This window comes from Phoxinus phoxinus, assembly GCF_949152265.1.
Source record: "Phoxinus phoxinus genome assembly, chromosome: 9".
Taxonomy (NCBI): Eukaryota; Metazoa; Chordata; class Actinopteri; order Cypriniformes; family Leuciscidae; genus Phoxinus; species Phoxinus phoxinus.
Window position 1 is genome coordinate 937,500 of NC_136884.1, and position 17,501 is coordinate 955,000.

The window sequence follows — 17,501 nt, forward strand, 5'->3', positions numbered from 1 at the left end:
GCCCCCTGCTGACGCTTCTGTGAAGTGATTTTGTGTAATGGCTCTCGAAGCCACATTTAATCCACCTCAACATGTGCAAACAAACAAGCAACAGGAGATATTTTTCTACCGTCTTACAACAACGTCACTTCATACCTAATTTTTTTTTTAGTTTTGTTTTTTAAATGCTCTGTTTGTGCGACACGTTTTTTTATCAGTGCTAAGAATATCAGTGTTAGATAAAAACCTTGTAGTACGATTAGAAATTCAGCCGTAGGTTTGAGGAACAGCAATGAGAAGTATATCATTCAGTTCTGCACGACACACGGAGGATTATGAAGACGCTTGAGGTTTGAATCAAGTCGTATATCAATAAAACAAGCGAGCGATTAAGAATACAGCGAGTCCCAGAATCCAATGGGCCGGTCATTACATTTCAGTGGTTCGTGGATCAGTCAGAGAGAGTCGGTCAGTGTTTGTGATCGGAAGCAGGACGGCATTAAACTGTGTATTTGCGCGTCTGTGGTTTTGTTTTGTTTTCGGGTGATTATTCTTGGCCTGGATTCCTTTCCGATGGTGAGTTGAGAATTTAGTGTCGTTTATTTATTTATTTATGTCTGGTTTTGTTTAATTGTGCAATATTGTCAAGACTAATGCTTTCTTTATACCGTTGAACTTCTAAAGATGGACACGTGGCGTTTAATACACCTTTTGTGAGTGTGTGGACATTATTTATGTATAAAGGACTCTTCAGCTTGGTGTTGTACGTGTGTGTGTGTGTGTGTGTGTGTGTGTGTGTGTGTGTGTGTGTCAGGAGGGGATGGCGGTGTAATTTGCTCCTGCGGTCTGAAGGTGATTGTGGTTAAAGGTGTAGCTCGTTGTGAAGTGACCTTGGATGGGTTTGTCACGTGTGTTTTTGTGAATCAAAACCAGATCAGCACAACCAATGAGAGAACTGCTATTAAACCTCATCCTTCCCTCGGGTCATTTTGTCCTAAAAACACTTTTTTTTCTCTTAAAATGCTAAAATTGAGTGTTTGTCAGAGTCTGGAAGCACTTGAACCACAAATACACACACACAATTTCTGTGGTTAGATACTAATTCAATTTGATGCTCAAAATTCAAACTAAAACTTTACCAAAAATATCTACATGTGTATCTGAATGCCCACTGAAGATAAAGGATTAGTTCACTTTTAAAAAAAACTTTTGCTGATAGTTTCCTCACCCCGATGTCATCAAGATGTCCATGTCTTTCTTTCTTCAGTGGAAAAGAAATGAAGGTTTTTGATGAACACATTTCTCCATATAATGGACGTCAATGGGCCCCAAACGGGTCAAGGTCCAGATGACAGTGTCAGCGCCGCTTCAACGGGCTTTAAACGACACCAGACGATGAATACGGCTCTTATCTAGCGAAACCATCGTCATTTCAAACATAAATAAACAAGTTTAAGTTTTATAAGCACAAACGCTCACCTTGCTCTGTTCTGTGATGCGCGTTCGTGACGTCACGTGATACACAGTTACGCTGTAAAGGTCACGCTTGACGAGTCAGTGTTTACAGATGTGCGGAAGGAGGACCATACACACATATTCAAATGTCTGTGTGTCAGTTTATCGGTTAAAATGCCCATCTCGTGTGTGTATCCTGGTGTTGGAATATTAAAAAGCCTAAAAGAACATTTTCGTCAGGATAGAAATGTTTTACTTTTCACAGAAGCGAGACCTTTACAGCGTAACTGTGTATCACGTGACGTCACGAACGCGCATCACAGAACAGAGCAAGGCGAGCGCTTGTGCTTATAAAACTTAAACTTGTTTATTTATGTTTGAAATGACGATGGTTTCGCTAGATAAGAGCCGTATTCATCGTCTGGTGTCGTTTAAAGCCCGTTGAAGCGGCGCTGACACTGTCATCTGGACCTTGACCCGTTTGGGGCCCATTGACGTCCATTATATGGAGAAATGTGTTCATCAAAAACCTTCATTTCTTTTCCACTGAAGAAAGAAAGACATGGACATCTTGATGACATCGGGGTGAGTGAACTATCAGCAAAAGTTTTTTTTTAAATGAACTAATCCTTTAATGACTTTAGGACCCAGCGGAACGGCTCATTTGCTCCATATAGAGATATAGGGCCATCTAAAGTTATGAAATATGATATATTATGGGTTTTTTTCCACAAGAGACACTCAATGTAAGATATTTAGAGCTGAATTAAAAGGGTTATACATGAAAATGTGAGTTATTTTGAATTTAAGTTGGAAAAAATGTGAGGAATGTGCTTAAATCACCATTTATTTATTGATCAAAACTAGTCATTTAAAGGTGAATAAAAAAAATTTGCATTAAAAATTAATATCGAAGCACACTGTAAAACACCATCGAGTATTTGTATCATATTTTGGTCAAGTAAAAAACATTTTACACATTTTATATGCAGCTAATGGCTACACCTAGCTTAGCGTGTTCACTGTAAACATTGTTTATTCATATGAAAGTTGACCAAATCGCAGGAAAATCACACACACATTGAAAAATATGATCAAAATTAAATAACATTAGCTTTCTGGAGAAAAGAAAAGAAAAAAAAAAAGTATAATTTTAGGGCCCGCGAGGGAAAGATGAGGATTTAGCCGTTACATCACATTCTCCATTTCCCCGTGTGTGTGTGTGTGTGTGTGTGTGTACTGATTTGATTGATGGGCTTTATTGTACATGTGTTTGGTATTTGTAGGAATAGGTTAAAAAAAGACGCTTCAGAGATGAAGGACAAACTGACTGAATGTGCGCGTCGCACGGCATGCTGGGTAAATGACGTCACACTTGTGTTTTAGCGTGCGGTGAGCATGGAACGGCTTCGGGATTGAAGACGCACGGCACAGTTCGCTATAACCGCATCACATCCACGTCTGCCGAAGTGTGTGTGTGTGTGTGTGTGTCCATTCTGCCTACAATAAAAGAAATGCACCCATGATGCCGTCTGGTTCTGAGGTGGGACGTCACGTGTGGACTCGTTTCGGATATTTGTGGAGGTGTCTTCATCCGTTTGTTTGCTCTCTATATACTGTATATTCGGGGGAACCCCTCGCTTGGCTAATCCCCCGGGTTCTGACTCTTCTTTTGTAACGGGGCTCTGGGGTCAGGGGTCATGGGTCAGGCGAGGCCGACGGAAGCCTGTATGCACTAGGGTTTGCATTGTACTGTCATGAACAGTTTGTTGTTCCTCAAAAGCTGAATTGTGTCCTTTTGTCGGTGTGTAGCCCAATAAAGTGTACAGGTGGAAGATCTCCTCCGTCACCGAGTCATGAGTTCAGAAACACACACACACACACACACACACACACACACTCATTCACAGAAACAAACTGAGAGCTTTTAATATGAAATATGACTTTAATATGAAGTAAATAGCTTTTGTTTTATTAGTTATGTTCACACACACACACAAACAAAATTGATTTGACAGCACTTATATATATTATACACACACTTTCACTACACTCACACACACACACACACACACACTCATTCACAGAAACACACTAAGAGCTTTTAATATGAAACATGACTTTAATATGAAGTAAATTGCTTTCATTTTATTAGTTATGTTCATTTTTGTTTTTTTGGGGGGGTGTATTAATCTGTATTTCCATTTTACTTTGTTAGTTGTAGTTTTTATGTATTTCCAGTTAATAATTTTAGAACGATGCCTTTTATAAGGGGTTTCTCGATATCTTAATATCTGTTTTTATGCTTGTGTGTTTGTGTGTATATACACATTATATAAACAAACGTGTTAGATGAGATTAATTGATTTGACAGCACTTATATATATATATATATATTATACACACACACACTCACTCACTTTTACACACACGTTCTTTCACACACTCTCACTTATTCGCTCACACACACACGGACACACTTTCACTCACAGACTCTTTCACACACACACAAACACAATTGATTTGACAGCACTTATATATACTCACTCACACACTTTCACTGCGCGCACACTTCTTCACACATGTTTTTTCACACACAAACACTTAATCACTCACTTTTACACACTCACTTGCTCTCTCTCACACACACGGACACACTTTCACTCACACACACTCACACAAACAAAATTGATTTGACAGCACTTATATATACTCATTCACACATTTCACTGCGCGCACACACACACGTTCTTTCACACACTCACTCATTTGCTCACACACACACAAACACTTACTCACTTTTACACACACTCACTTGCTTACACACACACTTTCACTCACACTCTTACACACACACACAAACACTTACTCACTTTTACACACTCACTTGCTCACACACACACTTTCACTCACACTCTTTCACACACACACACACACACACACACACAAACACTTACTCACTTTTACACACTCACTTGCTCACACACACACTTTCACTCACACTCTTTCACACACACACACACACACACACACACACACACAAACACTTACTCACTTTTACACACTCTCACACACTCACTTGCTCTCACACACACACTGATACACACACTCACACAAACAAAATTGAGTTGACAGCACTTATATATACTCACTCACACACTTTCTCATACACACACACTCTTTCACACACACGTTCTTTCACACACTCTCTCACACACACACACAAACACTTACTCACTTTTACACACACTCTCACACACACTGATACACACACACACAAACACATACTCACTTTTACACACACTCACTTGCTCACACACACTTTCACACACTCTCTCACACACACAAACACTTACTCACTTTTACACACACTCTCACACACTCACTTGCTCTCTCACACACACTGATACACACACTCACACAAACAAAATTGAGTTGACAGCACTTATATATACTCACTCACACACACGTTCTTTCACACACTCTCTTTCACACACACACACACACACACACACACAAACAACATTTGCTTGTTAAATTTTCTAAAATATTACACTTGTGTATAATTCAGACTAAAGCTAATACACCATTTAAAGAAAATGGCAAAATATAAAGTTAAGCCACTTCATAACACAGCACAATTTAAAGAATATTTTACAGAAATATATAGCATTAAGCCTTTAAATGTTTTTATAAATATGATATTATGACTGAGTCGCCGCTATATGCAGTCTTTAGTGTGAACTGTATATGACGAGCCCTGTCCGTGGTCCTGACCGCGCATGCGCACACCGTCATCTCGCGCGGATCCTCCAAAACTGCACAATTGAAGCGCTTCGCCTGCATTTACTCTCAATAGAGCCGCTGCACAACACCATCAATCGCCATTTTTTCAATGAGAAGACATGGACCGGCCGGACAGCGACTTCTGCAGCCCTGAGAACCCTCTGCTCAGCGAGATGAAGCATTTCTGCAAGAGAATACAAGAAGCCTGCCTCGAGCTGAGGGAGGACCTGACGCCGTACAGGAACGAGCGCTTCTACAGGTAGAAGATCTCCGCGACAAACGCCTTTATATTCACTGTTTATAACGCTGAGGTCGTCGAAACGCGTTTACTAAACGAATTATGTGTGTGTCACAAACAACGGCGCTCAAATTCAATCGGTGCTCATCATTCATAATGTCCATCCATTACTAGAACACAAATTGTATCATATTTTCTTTTAAAATGTCACAATATGTTTATTATGTTCGTTTTAAGTCCATAATAGCAAGCCACGTGCACATTAAAGAGGCGTTAAAGCGAGTTAGATTTAATTAACACACATTTGCGTTATTTATCGATATAAAACACCAATAATGCAGATAGCGCATGCGTACTGCGGTGGAGGTCACGTGCCCTCGTGTGTGGTGACGTCAGTTGGTTGATGTGTGCGGATATGCGCCGACAACAGACGTATTCAGATTTATTCGCGGATTTATCGCCGCCAATGGAATAAAGTCAGCGCGATGGAGCGGTAAGTGTGTGTGTGGCAGTCACGACATCACGTACAAACACACAAATGTGCGTATGTGTTCATTAAACGTGTGTTTTGGTCAGTTTTGCGGCCTCTCTTCGTGACGGTCCAGATGTTTGAGTGAGTACACGCGCACGCGCACACCGGATGTGTAGTTATAACTTATAAATAATCGATGGATTATATTTAGAGTTGCTGTAAATGTTTTTGTGTTTTACGCAACATAGCATATCACGGATGTTGTGTGGGCGTGATCTAATTCCGTGTGTGTGTGAGAGAGAGAGAGAGAGAGAGAGAGAGAGAGAGAGAGTGTGTGAGAGAGAGAGAGTGTTAGTGAGTGTGTTTGTAAGTGTGTGTGTGTGAGAGAGAGAGAGAGAGAGAGTGTGTGTGTGTGTGTGAGAGAGAGAGAGTGTTAGTGAGTGAGTGTGTGTTTGTGTGTATGTGTGTGTGTGTGTGAGAGAGAGAGAGAGTGTCTGTGTGTGTGTGTGTGTGTCAGAGGCTGTGTGTGTCAGAGTCTGTGTGTGTGTGTGTCAGAGAGTGTGTGTGTGTGTGTGAGAGAGAGAGCGAGTGTGTGTGTGTGTGAGAGAGAGTGTGTGTGTGTGTGTGTGTGTGAGAGAGAGGGTGTCTGTGTGTTTGTGTGTGTAAGAGAGCGAGTGTGTGTGTGAGAGAGAGAGTGAGTGTGTGTGAGAGTGTTAGTGAGTGAGTGTGTGTGTGTGTGTGAGAGAGTGTGTCTGTGTGTGTGAGAGAGAGAGTGTCTGTGTGTGTGAGAGAGAGTGTCTGTGTGTGTGTGTCTGTGTGTGTGAGAGAGAGAGTGTCTGTGTGTGAGAGAGAGAGAGAGTGTCTGTGTGTGTGAGAGAGAGTGTCTGTGTGTTTGTGTGTGAGAGAGAGAGAGTGTGTGTGAGCGAGAGAGAGTGAGTGAGTGTGTGTGTGTGAGCGAGAGAGAGTGAGTGAGTGTGTGTGTGTGAGAAAGAGAGAGAGAGAGAGAGAGCGAGCGAGAGTGTGTGTGTGTGAGAGAGCGAGAGTGTGTGTGTGTGTGTGAGAGAGAGAGAGCGAGCGAGAGTGTGTGTGTGTGTGAGAGAGAGAGAGAGAGTGTGTGTGTGTGAGCGAGAGAGAGAGAGTGTGTGTGTGTGAGCGAGAGAGTGTGAGAGAGTGAGTGAGTGTGTGTGTATGTGTGAGAGAGAGAGAGAGAGAGAGCGAGCGAGAGTGTGTGTGTGTGTGTGTGTGAGAGAGAGAGAGTGTGTGTGTGTATATGAGGTGTGAATCTTCAGTTGTCACTGCGATTCGATCACAAAACGATTCTCGATGCATCTTTTCCTCCATTTTATCTTTAATCACAATATAGTTATTTTTGATGCAAATAACAATCAGTAGAACAAATACAATATATAGAAAACATTAAATGAACAGTGCTGGACCTTATTTTAATCGTCCCTCTATGTAAAATAATCAAGTAAGGGAAATATAATAATCACTGCAGAGTGTATTAATAATTACAAAAAGATTATTAAAGTGATTCCGTCAGAAGCAGTGAGTGATTGTGGCTTGATAATGTTACACATCTGTTTACCTTCACTTACGACACAACGTGTGTGTGTGTGTGTGTGTGTGTGTGTGTGTGTGTGTGTGTGTGTGTGTGTGTGTGTGTGTGTGTGTGTGTGTGTGTGTGTGTGCAGGTTGGCCCCCATGCGTCTCTACACTCTCTCTAAGAGACACTTTGTCCTGGTGTTTGTGGTTTTCTTCTTCTGCTTCGGCGTGTCCACGCTCATCGGCGTGTCAGGTGAGTCTGTGGTTTCCCAGCATGCACCTGTGCACACTGAAGGTCTGTGTGGAGAATGATCATACGGCTCACAGTCACATGATTCTTAACCCTCAGAGATCAAAATTAAAGCAATTAAGAAGTAGCAGGGCTGTAACCGATTAATCGAATCCAAAATAAAAGTTTGTGCTTGTTTACATAATATATGTGTGTGTATAATTATTTTATATATATTAATACACACACATGCATGTATATTTTTGAGAAATATTTGCATTTATATTCTGCATATATATTTTTATATGATTTATATATAAATGACACATTTTTCTTAAATATATACGCATGTGTGTGTATTAATATATATAAAATAATTATGTAAACACAAACTTTTATTTTGGATTCGATTAATCGTGATTAATCGTTTACAGCACTAATTAAGAGTTTAAATGGATTTTATTTTAAAATGTATATTATTTATGCATTTTTACCAATGCATTTGCTCACACTCACACAATGTTTCATTGTCACACAACAATTAATTTTTATTTATTTAATATTACAGGATTAGATGCTAGATTACTGCTTTTTATGAGTTTTCAAATGAGTTGGTTTCTTAAAAGCACTTTCATGTTTTCACATTTTTATGCAAATAATGAAGTATTTTGGTGATGCTTTACAATAAACTTTATTAATGTCAGTTAATGTTAATTTCAACATTTATTTTAACATGATAAGTTGTATCTGTTAATATTATTCAATAGACCTTAACATGAACTGTTGTGTTTTTTTAACTAACTTTAACAAAGATGAATAAATACTGTAACAAGCTCATTATTGCTTAAAATATTGTCTTAAAAAAGGCCTTAATTGGCATTAAAATGTCTTGAATCCACTTTTCAGCTTAAAATCTTGCTGATTTTTGTCTCAGCGAAACTGAAACAGAGAAAGATATTATTATATGAGATATGAAGATGTTGTTTACTGATAAATGTCTCTCCTGTAGGACCGAAGATCATAACTGAGAATTATTACAACGGTTTAAGCGTCAGCGTCAATGCATCAAAGGTGAGATTGCAGATGTGTGCTTAAAAATAGGATTAATTTCCTTAAAGTGAAAAAAAAAAAACTGATTATTTTTTTAATTTAAGTCTCTTCTGCTCAACAAGACTGCGTTTATTTGATCAAAAATGCAGTAAAAACAGTGAAATATTATTCTAATGTAAAACATGTTTTCTATGTGAATATGCAGTAAAGTGTAATTTATTCAAAACTGAATGTTCAGCATCATTACTCCAGTCTTCAGTGTCACATGATCCTCCAGAAATCAGTGTAATATGAGGATCTGATGCTCAAGACACATTTATGATTATTATTATCAGTGTGGAAACTGGTGCGTTTTATTTTTCAGAATTCTTTGATGAATAGAAAGCCCAAAATTACAGTGTTTATTTTAAATATAATCTTTTGTTACATTATTAATGTCAGCAGATCATCATATTATCCTGATTTCTGGAGGATCATGTGACACTGAAGACTGGAGTAATGATGCTGAACATTCAGCTTTGCATAAATTACACTTTACTGTATATTCACATAGAAAACATGTTTTACATTAGAATAATATTTCACTGTTTTTTCTGTATTTATGATGAAATAAATGCAGCCTTGGCTCTTTTAAAAACATGAGTGTGTCTCGATCACTCCAGATTTGTGACCGGAAGTGTAAGTGTGTCGTGTGTAATGTCCATGTGTCCGCAGACCGGCCCGTTCGACCTCAGGTCTCAGCTGCTGACCAACTACAACCAGCAGCTCTGGCTCACATGCATCATTCAGCTGCACAACAACAGTGAGAACACGCTTTTACTCACAATATTGTGTTATAAAGTGGGCTATATAAATACATTAGAGTTTCTAGTTTGGATATAAACACTGATGTCTAAGGTAGTGATCATAATAGAGTAAATCTCTTTTGAAAGTAACGTGACGCTTTAGATAAAGATTGTGTCAATTACATCGTTACACCAGTAGGTGGCGACACGTGACTGTTCAATGTGTGTGTCATTGAATCGTTCGTTCAAGAGATTCGTTCACAAACACTGATTCATCCAGTAATGAAGCAAGTGAAGTGTTTATGAGTGAGTCATTGAATCATTCATTCAAGAGATTCGTTCACAAACACTGATTCATCCAGTAATGAAGCAAGTGAAGTGTTTATGAGCGAGTCATTGAATCATTCATTCAAGAGATTCATTGACAAACGCTGATTCATCCAGTAATGAAACAAGTGAAGTCTATATGAGTCATTGAATCATTAATTCAAGAGATTTGTTCAAAAACACTGATTCATCCAGTAATGAAACAAGTGAAGTCTTTACGAGCGAGTCATTGAATCATTCATTCAAGAGTTTGTTCAAAAACGTTGATTCATCCAGTAATGAAACACGAGAAGTGTCTAAGAGTTAGTCATTGAATCATTCCTTCATCCGGATTGTTTTTTGTTTAGTTAGACCGCCGCCGTTGTCAGAACGTTTAGTAAATGACATGATATTGTTTAGGTGTGTTTTCCGATTCGTGATCTCTACTTTAAAGAAAGATCATGATTCAGTGTTGATCTAATGACGTGTGTTCAGATGTAGACGTGAGCTGGAGGGAGTTCGGGATGAACGTGGAGCTGCAGGGCGTGATGGAGGACGCCAGCGTGATGCACATCAGCGACAACGTGCACAACAAGAACAGAAGCCTTCAGTGCGCCGCGGTGAGCCCTGATCCTCGTGTGTGTGTGTGTGTGTGTGTGTGTGTGTGTGAGAGCTTCATGGGTTCATTCGATGTTCATGTGTGTGTGTGTGTGATGGTTTTTCAGCATCAGCAGGCGTGTGATGAGATTATCGTGCTGCATCTGGGGTACCTGAACTACACTCAGTACAAGATCAACGTCAGCTTCAGGAACCTACAGCAAGACCTGAAGGACAATATCAAAAATGTCACTTTTGTAGTAAGTTTACATCATTAATCGTGTTTCACACACACAACGAAAGGGTATGTGAACCCATTCAGTCATTCACTCGTGAGATTCGTTCAAAAACACAGATTCATCCAGTAATGAAACAAGTGATACGAGCAAGTCATTGAATCATTCAAGAGATTCGTTCAAAAACGCAGATTCATCCAGTAATGAAACAACGTGAAATCTTTGCAAGTGAGTCATTGAATAATTCAAGTGATTCATTCAAAAACACAGATTCATCCAGTAATGAAACAAGTGAAATCTTTACAAGTGAGTCATTGAATCATTCAAGAGATTCGTTCAAAATCTCAGATTCATCCAGTAAATAAAACAAGTGAAATCTTTACAAGTGAGTCATTGAATCATTCAAGTGATTCATTCAAAATCTCAGATTCATCCAGTAAATAAAACAAGTGAAATCTTTACAAGTGAGTCATTGAATCATTCAAGTGATTCATTCAAAATCTCAGATTCATCCAGTAAATAAAACAAGTGAAATCTTTACAAGTGAGTCATTGAATCATTCAAGTGATTCATTCAAAATCTCAGATTCATCCAGTAATGAAACAAATTAAATCTTTGCAAGTGAGTCATTGAATCATTCAAGAGATTCATTCAAAAACAAAGATTCAATCAGTAAAAGTGATGTCTTTACGAGCGAGTCATTGAATCATTCAAGAGATTCGTTCAAAATCTCAGATTCATCCAGTAAATAAAACAAGTGAAATCTTTGCAAGTGAGTCATTGAATCATTCAAGAGATTTGTTCAAAAACACTGATTCAATCAGTAAAAGTGATGTCTTTCTTTACGAGCGAGTCATTGAATCATTCATTCATGAGATTTGTTTAAAAACGCTGATTCATCCAGTAATGAAACCAGTGATACGAACCAATCATTCAAGAGATTCTTTAAAAAAAATGAATCCGGTAATGAAACTTGCGTGACCAAAAACATAGAAGACGACACACACAATGCTCTCAAAGTCTCTTATAATAGTAAAATAACATTTAGACTCTTATTAAATTATTATTAATGGTATTATTGGTCATCATGCATTATATTAAGCTTTTATCTACAGATGTAAATGCGTTGGTAACTCTTCATTGAAGTTGAGATGTGTGTGTGACTCCCGTCTCTCTGCTCTTCCCCAGTTTAAGATGTACAACGCCACGTTCTCTCAGGTGGAGATTTGGTTCCGGTTCGTGTTTGTTGTGATGACCTTCATAGTGACTGTGAGTTACAGCGCCAACACGGCTTATTCCTCCATATTGTGTGTTGCACTTTCTCCCATTGATCGTAACACGAGTGCGCGGTGTGTGTGTGTGTAGTGTGTGTTTGCGCACTCGTTGAGGAAGTTCTCCATGCGGGACTGGGGAATCGAGCAGAAGTGGATGTCCATCCTCCTTCCTCTGCTGCTGCTCTATAACGGTGAGACTCCACACACACACTCACACACACACACACACTCACACACACACACACACACACACACACTCGTGTTCACACGTTTGGGGACTGTAGAGTGTGTGTTTTTTTCATCAAGGACACAAAAGTGACAATAAAGACATTTATAATGTAACAAAATATTCTAATAAATGCTGTTCTATTGAACTTTCTATTCATCAAACAATCCTGAGAAATAAAATGTGTCACAGTTTCCACACTGTTTTAAACACTGATAATAATCATATACGTTTCTTGAGCATCAAATCATCATATTATACTGATTTCTGGAGACTGGAGTAATGATGCTAAAAATGCAGCTTTGAACACACACACTCACTCACTCACTCACTCACTGACTCACTCTCTCACACACACACACACACACACACACACACACACACTCACTGACTCACTCACACACTGACTCACTCACACACTCACTCTCTCTCACACACACACACACACACACACACTCACTGACTCACTCACACACTGACTCACCCACACACACACTCACTCTCTCTCTCTCTCTCTCTCACACACACACACACTCACTCACTCACTCACTCACTCACTCACTCACTCACTCACTCACTCACTCACTCACTGACTTACTCACTCACTGACTCACTCACTCACTGACTCACTCACACACACAGACACACACGCACTCACACACTCACTCACTCTCTCACACACACACACTGACTCACTCACTCACTCACTCACTCACTGACTCACTCACTCACTGACTCACTCACTCACTGACTCACTCACTGACTCACTCACTGATTCATTCACTCACTCACTCACTGACTCACTCACTGATTCATTCACTCACTCACTCACTGACTCATTCACTGACTCATTCACTGACTCACTCACTGACTCACTGACTCACTCACTGACTCACTGACTCACTCACTCACTCACTGACTCACTGACTCACTCACTCACTCACTCACTCACTCACTCACTCACTCACTCACTCACTGACTCACACACACTCTCTCTCTCACACACACACACACACACACACACACGTTTGATTGATTGCTGTTGTGTTTCTCCGCGCTGTAGATCCCTTCTTCCCGCTGTCGTTCCTGGTGAACAGCTGGTTTCCGGGAACGCTGGACGCTTTCTTCCAGGCGGTGTTTCTGTGTGCGCTCCTGCTGTTCTGGCTGTGTGTGTATCACGGCATCAGAGTGCAGGTGCGCTCACAACACACACACATATTCATGAGGAATAATCATGTTTGCTGCAGCTTCTCTGTGCATCTGAAGTCTTCAATCATCATTTAGCAGTTCTCGCTCTGAGAATCTGCGTTCATGTTGATCTGAAGACACATTCTGTCACGCAAAATCACGATGTCTCCTGATGATGTTTCATGTTCAGGGCGAGAGGAAGTTCCTGACGTTTTACCTGCCGAAGCTGATCATCGTGGGGCTGTTGTGGTTATCGGCCGTCACGCTGGGAATCTGGCAAACGTGAGAAACACACTCGAGCTAGTGGGACTGCTAATGCCTTATGGGATCATTATCATTTGTGTTTTTATGATTATTATTATTATTATTATTAGGGTGAATGAGCTGCAGGATCCTACGTACCAGTACAAAGTGGACATCCAGAACTTCCAGGTCGGTCTAAATAACATCTATTAAAATACTTACAGGTGAAACTGGAGAAATGAGAATATGGTATAAAAAATTCATTTATTTCAGTAATTCAACTAAAAAGGTGAAACTAATATATTATATAGACTCATTACATGCAAAGTGAGATATTTCAAGCCTTTATTAGTTATAATTTTGATGATTATGGCTTACAGCTTATGAAAACACCAAATTCAACATTAGAATATTGTGAAAAATATTCCATAATCATCAAAATTATAACAAATAAAGGCTTGAAATATCTCACTCTGCATGTATTGAGTCTATATAATATATTAGTTTCACCTTTTAAGTTGAATTACGGAAATAAATGAACTTTTGCACCATATTCTAATTTCTACAGTTTCACCTGTAATTATATATATCTCTATTAGGGCTGTCACTTTTTATTCGATATTCGAATATGCATTCGAACATGACGTGAAATATCCGTAATCGAACTACAAATAAACTATCCGGTTTTTAAAGTGCCATGTCTAGCGCATTTTTTACAATCTATGTTTAGATCGTTTGTTTTTTATTTTAAAAAAGCTACATGCTACAAAGTTACAGGCTGTATGTTATAGTCAGATATGACGGCAACACGCATCACCGCAGATGATCTATTCATCAAGCGTCAAGCCAACGTGCAAACTATCGCAAATCAAAGTGAAAGCTTTAACACACAATAATAATAATCTTTATTAAAAGTAAAGAAACTAAATTATCTTACCAGGGCTGCCGCTCTCTCTTATTGCAGTCTTTGATTTTGAAATGTTAGCTGATCATCAATCAATAAAATGCAGCTCATAACTGTTGCTTTCGGTGACATTAAATCCATATATAGCGCGGGAATTGAAGATCGGATTTATATTCGTTTTGCAAAAACACTTTTAGGCCTATGTGACCAGGTGTAAATGGAATCGTTTTGATAAAAAAGATAGCTATCCGATCTGAGCAAACGCATGAAGTGGCCAGGTGTAAACCGCCCCAGAGACACAGCAGACGGCCAGAGCATCGCCAGGCGTCCAGCATCGTATGACTGATTTCTCGAATGTGACAGCCCTAATATATATGATATCAACACTATAATGGCAGCGTTTACACTTATTGTAAAGTGTTACGGAGAACTGTTGTGTGTGTGCTGTAGGGCATGAAGATCTTCTTCCTGCTGGTGGTGTGTGTGTATGTCCTGTACCTGGTGTTTCTGGTGGTGCGCGCCTGCTCTGAGCTGAAGAACATGCCGTACACAGGTAACACACACACACACACACACACACACACACTCGGCCAGCTTTCACATGCAGGGTTTTGTTCAGTGTCTGTATCCGTGTGCTCAGATCTGCGGCTGAAGTTTCTGACGGCGCTGACGCTGGTGGTGCTCGTGATCAGGTGATGTAAAAATACACTCGTTCTGCTATTTAAAGAGGACTTACCGTGCAGAGACTTCGGTCTCCACTAGAACATGTTTTCCTGCTGTAATGTTGATTATTCTCCTCATATTCTCCATTGTTGCGGCTCCACTCTTCCCAGTCTGTCAGTAACGCTTTGTTCACTTCCTGTCTCTATGAAGCCCCTCCTTCTGAAAAGCACACTGTGCTCTGATTGGTCGGCTGGAGCAGTGTGTTGTGATTGGTCGAGTGTGTTTGGGAAATGTCCCGCCCCTTACCATAACCGCCAGTTTAACACACTACTGACTAACTCAACCAGGCCCCGCCCCTTTATTCTGCGCATTAATTATTATAATGAGGAATATTTAAGCATCAGTATCATTCTAATATGAAACATTTCTGATTATTATCAGCCTTGAAAACATATTGTTTGTGTTATTTGAAAATATCATCTTTTGTAACATAAATGTCTTTACTGTCACTTTTGATCATGCTATATTCTGGGCAAATCTAGTCATGTGATCATTTATGCACATTCCGATGGTCATGTGATGTAACTCCTCTCCCTCTCTCATCAGTGTGGTCATACTGTACCTGAGATTCGGATCCAAGGCCTTGCAAGACAACTTTGTTGCCGAACTTTCCACCCACTACCAGAATTATATCCTTTCATTACATCCCCTCACGCCTCTTTAGTTGTGTTTAAAGTGCCGTATTATACTATTGTAAAGTCTCCCTAATTGTGTTTAGGAGTCTCTTACAACAGGTTCACACGCATCCGAGATCATAAAACACTTTAATTTTCTAATAATATCTATTGCAGCATCAGCTCTTTTCTCTCAGTCTCTGAAACGCTTCGTTCGGAGATTCAGTGTCTCTAAGCCCCGCCTCTCTGAGAGCTGCTCTGCTGTGATTGGTCAGATTCAGTCTCTCTAAGCTCCGCCTCTCTGAGAGCTGCTCTGATGTGATTGGTCAGATTCAGTCTCTCTAAGCCCCGCCTCTCTGTGAGCTGCTCTGCTGTGATTGGTCAGATTCAGTCTCTCTAAGCTCCGCCTCTCTGAGAGCTGCTCTGCTGTGATTGGTCATTATCATATCTGGATCTCAGCTCTTGATCACAGTGATACGAACAGTAAGGATGGCGTGGGTTTTACCGTCTCAATCTCAGAAAACAGCGTCTTCTCGACACGAACAACACGAACCAAACTCTTCCAGTCTCAGATACACGACAGTGTTTGAGGGCGGGGCTAAGCGACGCTGATCAGCCAATCAACACCAGAGGTGGGGATTATCCAAATTAGCTACACGTGAGACTGGATTTACTGACTCGTTTCAGCAGATCAGAATCACTTCTTGCTTTTAGGAGACAATAACTTTATTTGATCTTTGAAACTTAGCAGAGCTTTTACATTCACAAACCGCTGTATTTCAGGGAATGTTTGAAAAAGCAAAATGAGGCACTTTAGAAATGACTGAGCGCAGTCACTATAAAACGGTGTAAGCATCGATACAGAAATGTCCAGGAAAAGTAACTCATCCGAAGTTTTCCTGAACGTTCTTCTCCACCGGCCGAATTTCTTTCCTTCTACGGCCTCCTGAACTTCTATCTCTACACGCTGGCGTTCGTCTACTCGCCCTCCAAGAACGCTCTTTACGGTGAGTCGATCTGCACTTCAAGATCCGGTGTTATTTAACACAACGTCACTGACTCCTCCATCACTGTTTTCCCAGATTCCCAACTCAAAGACAATCCTGCTTTCTCCATGCTCAACGACTCGGATGATGAAGTCATTTACGGGTACGTTCCCTTCGTCAGATACCGACATTATCCAGACTCCTTCAGCATTTCTCACATTACCAGTTTATTCGCTATAGTTTAGAAAATGGTAATAAAATTATGAACTCAAGAGTTGATATTTGACAGGTTTTGTCCGTCCTTCTGTTAGACTGTCTCACACACACACACACTTCTGTTAGACTGTCTCACACATGAATTATGTTGAATATCTGTCAGCTGGTAAATTTAACTACACAATTACATAATACCAGTTTAGCTCAACCAGTGACCAAGCAATGCTTCATGTGTTCAGTGTGTGTTTAGTCATTTTCAGTCCCAAATGTTACTGGTAGTCACAGTATGAAGAATATTTGGGCATAATGTCACAGTTTACTTTATTTTGCTCTCCTCACTCACAGAAATTAACTAGTAAAAATGATATCTGGTGTCTGAATAATATCTGGTTTGACTGTATACCAGTTTAAAACCACAAGCTCTTCTTATTGTGAGACTTTGTTTGTGT

General features: G+C 39.9%; 1 protein-coding gene across 3 annotated transcripts in view; it reads left to right on the top strand.

The window, feature by feature from the left end:
* The first annotated feature begins 22 nt into the window (after positions 1-22).
* Positions 23-17,501, top strand: part of tmem181 (transmembrane protein 181) — an 18,829-nt gene continuing 1,350 nt past the window's right edge. Inside the window, exons 1-17 of one of the 3 annotated variants that reach the window (XM_079623920.1) lie at positions 23-555; positions 5,294-5,479; positions 7,625-7,728; positions 8,714-8,775; positions 9,469-9,556; positions 10,341-10,465; positions 10,571-10,702; positions 11,867-11,947; positions 12,044-12,143; positions 13,242-13,372; positions 13,557-13,648; positions 13,741-13,798; positions 14,964-15,066; positions 15,154-15,205; positions 15,783-15,865; positions 16,768-16,857; positions 16,933-16,999. In XM_079623920.1, coding sequence (XP_079480046.1) covers positions 5,340-5,479; positions 7,625-7,728; positions 8,714-8,775; positions 9,469-9,556; positions 10,341-10,465; positions 10,571-10,702; positions 11,867-11,947; positions 12,044-12,143; positions 13,242-13,372; positions 13,557-13,648; positions 13,741-13,798; positions 14,964-15,066; positions 15,154-15,205; positions 15,783-15,865; positions 16,768-16,857; positions 16,933-16,999 — 1,508 coding nt within the window. In that variant the 5' untranslated portion in view covers positions 23-555; positions 5,294-5,339. Of the gene's footprint in view, positions 556-5,293; positions 5,480-5,806; positions 6,072-7,624; positions 7,729-8,713; positions 8,776-9,468; positions 9,557-10,340; positions 10,466-10,570; positions 10,703-11,866; positions 11,948-12,043; positions 12,144-13,241; positions 13,373-13,556; positions 13,649-13,740; positions 13,799-14,963; positions 15,067-15,153; positions 15,206-15,782; positions 15,866-16,767; positions 16,858-16,932; positions 17,000-17,501 lie in introns of those variants that run through there. The other 2 variants (XM_079623921.1, XM_079623922.1) reach the window with 2 other exon arrangements.